General features: G+C 33.4%; 1 protein-coding gene across 1 annotated transcript; it reads right to left on the bottom strand.

The window, feature by feature from the left end:
- Positions 1-2,081: 2,081 nt before the first annotated feature.
- On the bottom strand, positions 2,082-2,990 carry LOC119638094. Its single transcript, XM_038034719.1, has one exon. It carries the CDS (start codon positions 2,988-2,990, stop codon positions 2,082-2,084), a length of 909 nt encoding a protein of 302 aa, XP_037890647.1.
- Between the last annotated feature and the right edge of the window lie 5,513 nt (positions 2,991-8,503).

Consider the following 8,503-nt stretch of genomic DNA (forward strand, 5'->3'; position numbering starts at 1 on the left):
TGTTTGGTTTTATGCTCGTTACTCATAAACTATAGCAAAAAATTGTATAAAAATATGAAAGCATATTCTATGGGCGATGCCGTAGCCCAAAAATGGAAAGAAAAGACCCCGCCTATCCAATATTATAATGTGTTTTATTATTTTTTCAATACGTTTATAACACGCAGAGATAAGCTTTAAAAACCGCATAAAATATACAAATTCTTGGCCAGTTACAACTCTTGAATGCACCTAAACATGTTCCTGTGTTCGTCTGTCTATCTGTCTGTTTGCGTAACTTTTTAGTATTTGTGGGCAAGCTCCATCTCCTTAACGAACGTGAATTTGCAAAAGAATTTCGAATTAACCTAAACTTTTTAAAGGACACGCCTACAACGCTCACATGCCTCTACGAGAAAAACTTTTATTTTGAAAATAGAAGAAATCAACTGCACTCGCTTCATATTATAGAACATGAGAATTTTGTTCCTTTATTTCTTTTGTCTTTTTTGGGGGTAAACTGTAATAGGTGTAAAAGATTCGGTCCCGACCGAATTTAATTTTGTCACTTGTTTGCATTTATATTGTTATTCACACACCAATGATATCACCAATATAACCCCGTTTTTATCTCCATTAAAAAACTTTATTCGATTCGACAGCAGTTGACTCATATAAACTCACAAAACAACACTGACGAAGCAAATCGAATGCCATAAACCGACCCATTGTAACGAATTGAAAGGGTAAACATGCATTAACACAGATTAACTTGAATCACTAATTGAGTTACGACAGATATTCATGTTTATTATTTATATTTATTTTTATATCCTACATTACTTCTAGTATAGAGTATATAGAGTATATAGAGTTTGCGCGGACATATGCAACACCCACAAGAGTTTACGATAAATTCGCCTCTTATTGTAGCGATCGATTTGAAAAATGAGTTTAAAGTCGTCTGTCCGTCCGACTCTGATATCTGCCAACATGCTTTTTTTTGATCAAATTGCAGGTCCGAATATTTAATGATTTTGAAGGAACTCATTTGTCTTGACCTATGGGCGAACGTTCTTGTTTGGATTGTTAGGATCGATCAAATTTTTCAACGGCTTTCCATATAACGAGTTTCTAAAATATTCCAATTTTCAAAATTTTTCCACAAAAATCGCTCTGTAATAGCATATTCTAAATTAATATGAAAAATTTGATTCGGCTGGGTCAATTTGTTGAGGCTCATATAGCTCTTTCTACGAAAACTGGATCTTCATATGGTACAAATGTGCAATTTCCAATATTTCTTGGTGAATATTAGCTTGTAATAGTAAATTGACAAGGCAATCAAACTTACGAAGTTTAGACCACGTAGCTCTAATTTTTGGATATCATCGCACACGAGGATTCCCACGATATGTAAACCTTCATATATATATAAAAAGGCCTAATTGCTAATGTTTTATGATGAAAATTTGTTCATAATAGTAATTTGACATAAAAATGAAGTGGACCAAATTTAAACCAAATGAGTCCATTTCTTAGATTCCAGCCCATATAGTATTCCTCATGAATAGTTGGCCCTTCGGAAAGAGATTTAATTTGATTACATTTTATGATGAAAATTGCTTAGTAGCAACTTAACACAAAAATTTACATTAGGGAGTTTGGATCGCATAGATCTATTTTTTGTATCTTAACATTGACGAGGGTTACGATGAAAAGCAAATCCTTAAATGGAAGGAAGGCATAAAATCTATCTATATATGAAATTGAAAAAAAAAGACATTTTAGGAAAGTAAATTAAGTTTGCAAAGTTTCGACCACGCTTTGTGATGCTTGAGATATCCTCCAATATGTGGACTTTCACGAAAATTATGCCTTTGCAGAAAAATAATGAATTATTTTCGGTTTAGGCGTAACTAAACGAATGGGTGACTATACTAGAGGAAATGGTGTAAGGTATCTAATAGTCGGCCTTGACCTTCTGCCTTCTGACGACCAAAAGAAATAAAAAATTCTTCAATTTTTAAACTTATTTTTTCCTAGATTTATTTTCGTACATACAGATCGAATAATTGGAATTTTTTTTTTTTTTTTATTACTCAATGCCATAGCAGATGTTCATACTCTTCTATATAGTCCATGTTCATAACGTTAAATTCGATAATACATATGCCTAAGTATTCAGCATAAGTGACTGGTGATTTTAATTCGATTTTATTTCGAAAATCTCCTGCTGTGTGAACTTCAGTTTTATAGATTATCATGTCATCGCACTCATCGCCAACAAATTTAGATACAGTCAACAAGTCTGTGAGATACGGCGTCAACACAATCAGAGTTCGTTGTATTCGGTCAACATTGGTATTTAAATAGCTCGAGCCTGCATTAGTCATAAAATTCACAAAATTCTTTGGGGACATAACTGTTTCGTGATCCAATGGCATTACGAAACACCGATTCGAAATTGGATCAATAATGGCCGATTGGTTAGCTTTGAAGTCATGTATAAAGCGTGCACGCCTTATCGTGTCAAAACTGTGTACATCAATGCTAGCATAGCTCTCATCATCACTTATATCCATTTCGATTTCTTCACGAAAGACGTTATGATCAACTTTGACATTAAAATTTTCGATATTTTTATCATTGAATAAACTCGAGGAGTCCTTGTCGGTATAGATACGCGTTTCTGTGATATTACCTAACGGTCCGTAAGGTATAATGCATAAGGCGCGATAGTGTACGTGAAGATCGGCAAGCATATTTATGCGATATGCTGTATAAGCTCCGAAGATAGCCGTTGATATCATGGCAATGGGAATTACGAAAAGTAACATCACTTTTAAACCAGACAATTCTAAGCCGCTTAACACCATCGATTCCATATCGAGTTGAGATGTTTTACGCGACTTCTCTTGCTTCGTTGTATTTTTATATTCTCTTTTACCAAATCCAGGCCGATGTAAAAAGATATCTTCACGTTTCTCCTCTGGCGTTTGCTTCATCATATTGCTTTCTTTGTTTTTTTTTTTTTTAACTTCAATTTATTCCGAAATTCGCAAAATATATAAACTTTTAAGCAATTAAAGGAATTTATTTTAACCCAATTAAACTCACGAAAAAATTTTGCTAACTAAACTGTTTTTTTTTTTTCTACTTTTTTGTTGAGTTTAAATATATTATGCAATGGCAGATAGGAATAAATTAAAACATGCCAGGGTTTCCTTAATTGTAACAAACGACTATCTTCAAGGCATTGCGTAAATCTTTAATTAAATACTTCAATGCTTTAAGGATCAATGTTGTTTGTCCTTACTTTTATCGACTAATAGATGCAAATGTAATTTCATTAATAGAATACAGATAATTAAGATAATTGTACTAAATGTAGTAAAAATTTATTAGGTGTAGAAAAAAATTCGTTCCAGTGAAGTTGGTTGCATACAATGTACCTGGCGTGTTCAATTTTCGCGAAATTTACAAGATAGATAACTTAGATACTACGCTGATCAAATTGTATCTTTTTTAAATCTATTAGGTGCTTACATGAATTTTGGGCATATTTATATTCGCCCTTGCACGATGAGGGTATACCCATTTACCATTTAGTTAATACCGAAAAGGAAACTTCAGAAACTCTATAAAGTGTATCTGTTCCTGATCAGCGCGATTCAACCATGTCTGTCCGTTTGTGTGTCTATGTAGTGCTTGTTGTAAGCATTCCCCTGGTCGCAAAAATGGTTCGCAAATTGGGTAGAAACATTAGAAGTCATTGCACGTAAGTTTTTACTGAAAATCGGCCAAATTGGTCGGAGTAGAAGCCCGCAGTAGAGCTTAAACGCAACTTTGTTTTTCTTAACAAAAATTTATCGTTACTCAGAAATTAAAAAAATTAGAAGGATGAAATTTCCCACATTTACTTTGCGAAACACTCTACGTGCAATAGTAAAAAATTCGGCCATGCCCAACCAAAGTTTCAAGCGATTACATTTTTTTTTTTTCACTTTCACTTCAAACCAAACGAAATGTTTAAAACTATTTTGTACATTCTTTAAATGAAGATATATTATCCGCCTAAAAATGGGTTAATTCTAAAAAAGATGATAGACACCGCGACCATCTGATGTCTGTTCATGTAAATTCGTGTCACTCCAGGTCGCAATTTTTAAGTTATTTTAATGAACTTTGACTCAGTGACTTATTTTGTTCCAATGGCGAACGCTACTAACAATGGTTCGGATCAGTCCACGTTTTCGACCACCAGCCCTATAGCGCCCTATTGTAAAAAGTATTTACGTGGACCAAAAATTGCAGTTTTCAACATGTTTCGGCAAAATTCGCTGAGAAATAGTAACTCGACATTTTAAATAGGCATAAAAACTTTGGACCGGCCGTGGAAATTTTTTTGAACGCCATCTTATAAAACCCTTGTTGTGGAAACTAAAGCTTTGTATGGCAAAAAAGCCGAATTTCCAATATTGTATGGTGAAAATTCGCTCACAATAGTAAATTGACGAAGAAATCTACCTTACCTTATTTGGGCCACTTAGGTCTACTTTTTGGATAACACCGTAAATTTTTTGCGATGAAAATTAGCTGGTGATCGTAATTAAATAAAAAAAATTAAGTGGACTTAATTTGACCCACATGGGTCTGTTTCTTTTCTCGCTTTATATAACATATCTCATGATATCTTAATAATTCATAGAAGCATTTCAGCAAAAAAAATTTACATAGAGACGCTATCACGAAAAGCAAATTTTTATATGGAGAGAACAGCTGATCACCCAATATGGCCAATTGCCTGTAAATAAAGTGTACCATCTGATGTATTATTACCAAAACGAACGAATCTGTACTACACGAAGTGGCGTAGGGTATGTAGTAGTCAGCGTCGCCAACTATAATGTTCTTATTACACTTGTTTGTGTATAATTTTGTTTATTGCGTTCAGGAATTTGCTTTTGTATTGTAAGTCTGCTGGCCGAGGGAAAGACTTTTTACGTTATTGCTGATTGAAATACATAAATAAATTGCAATTAAAAGTTTATTGTTAATTGTGGAAGTATTAAGAAACCTATCGAGACATATAGGTGTGTCTGCCGGATATTTGAGTACCATTTTTATTTTCTTCTGCCTCGTGGGTGTGTATGTGAACACATGGCGCCCATTTTTAACTATGTATTCTTAAGCAATCAAGGAATGCTTTTACCAAATTTCAGTTTCCTACTTTTAGAATACCTCGTCTAGAAATTGCAAAGAAGGCATTTGCCAGAAAAAAGGAGTAGGCATATATATTTATTCCTTCAAAAACCAATGTGTAACATTTGAAGATATCTATGTACCTCCTTAGGCAGAATTTTTACATTTATGTTAACAAGCATGTCAAATTTGATGATTGCCGTGAATCTAGTGTTAAATGGGAGAAGTTAGTGTTTATTCATGAAATATTTGTGCGAGAAACTTCAATTTGTCAAATTCAAATATAAGATAAAACTAACTCTATCTGAAGATAGCATATATTGCATGTCTCAAATGGTATTCTTTATAAGCACTGTAAAATTATGGTATGACTTAGCAGTCAATATTAAGGCAATTATTAACTTTAATGAGTTCGCATCAGAAGTTAAGGCTTTTCCTATAACTTCTTAAATTTTGTGTGTTTTCAAAATGGACGAAATTATTCAATGCTTTGTTTATATGACATTTCAACATATTATTCTGAAAAAGACAATCCGTCTTTGTAAATTTAATTAAATTTAATTGATTATAATTGACCACTGGAACGAAAACGCAAGCAAATCTAAATTTAAAAGAAGTAAAAGCATGAGAGTCGGCCAAAGAAGACATTTAAATACTTTACACTACTTCGTACAACATAAATCTTCATTTATTTTCGTGATAAAGTAGCAAACATTATGTCTTGTGCGGAGATCTTTCATGGGTACCCTTGTATGGAAATGGGTCCGAAATGAAGTCTAATTTGGTTTCAATTCAGGAAATTTAATCTTGTTACTATTACTGTTAAACGATTTTCGGTATATATATTGAAAATAAGATCCTGTCGCCTTACTTCTAACAATCGACTTACTTTGTATAGGTATCGTTACACAACGCGCGACGGGAAAAATAGATCTTCGTGGCCACTTAGTTAGTACAGATTATTTTTATGTTAACTTGCTATTATGGGAAATTTTCGTCAAAAATTATTAACAAAATAAACTTATTTGCCATGGAATTATTTGCTTTCCACAAAAATATTTATACGAGGTTGGGTACAGAGAATAAACCTACAAATTGTTTACGGGTTGTTTTCAAGTCAGATCTTTCAAGTCAGATTATTCTCACTGTGTTTTAAAACTTAAAGCTTTTTGCCATATAAAGTATAGCTTCATAGGAACGTCTATATAGGAGGCAGTTCAGAACATACGCCTATTCGATCAAAATTTTTCACATATATCTACTAAGCCGAACTACTATTTTTAAGGGAAAGCTTTCTGAATTGTACATTTTTTTTTTTATATAACGGGTTTTCAAGAGAAGCGAGTAGTCAAAAACGTGACTCTATTCGAATCATTTTTAACAGTGTTCGTCAGCTTTCGAGTCTGGTACGTATGTGCACCAAACTTTATTACCTTATTCCAAAAATTCCATACTAAATAAAAAGGCTATAGTGGTCCACGGTCCACCATAAAATATCTCACATAACCCTACCGTTATTCATATAAGGCAATATAGAGAAAGTTGTCGAAAGAGTGATCCAATCCAAAACATTTTCTACAGTGTTCGTCTTGAGGTCAAAAAGGCATCAGTGTACCAAGTTTCATCAAATTACGATACCTATATTGAATACCAGAATACAACACATACAGACCCACACACGGGCAGGCAGACAGAGATATTTAAATCTATTTAGAAAATAATACTTCATGGATCATTTTAGTAAAGCATGTATCCATCTTAAGCCCTTCCAAATGTTGCACGCATCATTACAAAGTTAGTATATCCTGTAACACGTAGAGGTATTTTGAGTCCTCACAGTATTTTACTTTATGGCTGTGAATTGTCTAATGAAGTAAACACTTGAACCTTATACAAACATAAGCACAATGGCAGTATCGTTACGTTCTCTTCATTAAATTTTTTGATAACTGGCTACAAATCTCTGCACACAAGCAAAAAAAATGCATGTGTTACACACACTAGGATATCATTCTCGTAATCCCCCTTTTATAAATGCCTCTTTATAAAAACATTCATTTATTTCATTTCGAGAGGAAAAACATAAGCAAGTAAATAAAATTTTGAAAACAAAATTACCTCTTTTTGTATAACATAGTGGCAAGTACGTATATACAAAGAAAAGTAATGAAGAATCATTGAAGCATTAAAGCGGATTATTATTATTATTATTATTATTATTATTTGTTGCAATACTCATTACATTTTGTTTTATGTCCTTTATGCAGGAAACATTTTTTTATAATATGTAAACATATATTCGTACGCTATACTCTGGCAAAATTTATCAAAAATAAATGCCAACGTTATGTTGGACGTGAAGCAACTCTTTGATATCTGCCGCTGCCAAACTATAACAGATAAGGACATGACAGTGGAACATGCCCAACCATCGAATACCCTACAAAAATTCGCTTAACTCAATTAATTATTCATACAACGACCTTTCATTATAAGGCCTTATATGGAATGTGGTCGTGAAAGTGGTCCGATGGGAACTATTTTCTATAGCTTTCTTTCTTGGGTAAGAAAATGTTATGATCAAGATATTTCAAAAAATTTACGGCCTATTGGTTCAACAGCATAACGGGTATATATCCAAATGTGGGGACATGTTTAAATCTATTCAGGAAGCATTTCGCTTAATCTAACTATACTTAAAAAAGTTTTTCAACATAAATGTTATATGGAAAAGGATCAAAAATGTAGTCAGATTTGAACTATGGTATTCGTCCTTTGGCCAAAACATCTTGCTTTACAAAATTTCATTAAAATATCTCAATAATTGCGACCTAAAAGAGCACAAGAATACAAGACAGATAGACGGACAGACAAGAATCACTTTCTGAATCGATCGGCATAATAAAAGGTGAACCCATCTCAATTCCTTCTGCGTGTTGCATACACCTGCACAAACTCAACATATCCCTGTCTCATAAGTGGTGTGGGGTCTAACAAGACGTTATAAAGGGAATAACCGGGAAAGTTGTTCGATCCGAACAATTTTCTACAGCATTCGTCCTTAGGTTGAAACACGTCGATATACTGAATTTCACCAAAATGTCTCAGAAATTGCGAAGTACATGTTAAACAAGAGGAAGCAGACGAGCAGAAAAATTTAGATCGATTCCGAAAATCACTCCGGATCGATGAGTATAATAAATAGTTGACCTATCCCACAGGGCTTCTAGGTGTTGCATAAATCAGCACAATAATAATATATCCTATACCACAAGTGGTGTAGGGTATAACGTTCCCAACCTTATGTTAGACCAATGCC

The sequence above is a fragment of the Glossina fuscipes genome, unplaced genomic scaffold (assembly GCF_014805625.2).
Source record: "Glossina fuscipes isolate IAEA_lab_2018 unplaced genomic scaffold, Yale_Gfus_2 73, whole genome shotgun sequence".
In the NCBI taxonomy this organism is placed as follows: Eukaryota; Metazoa; Arthropoda; class Insecta; order Diptera; family Glossinidae; genus Glossina; species Glossina fuscipes.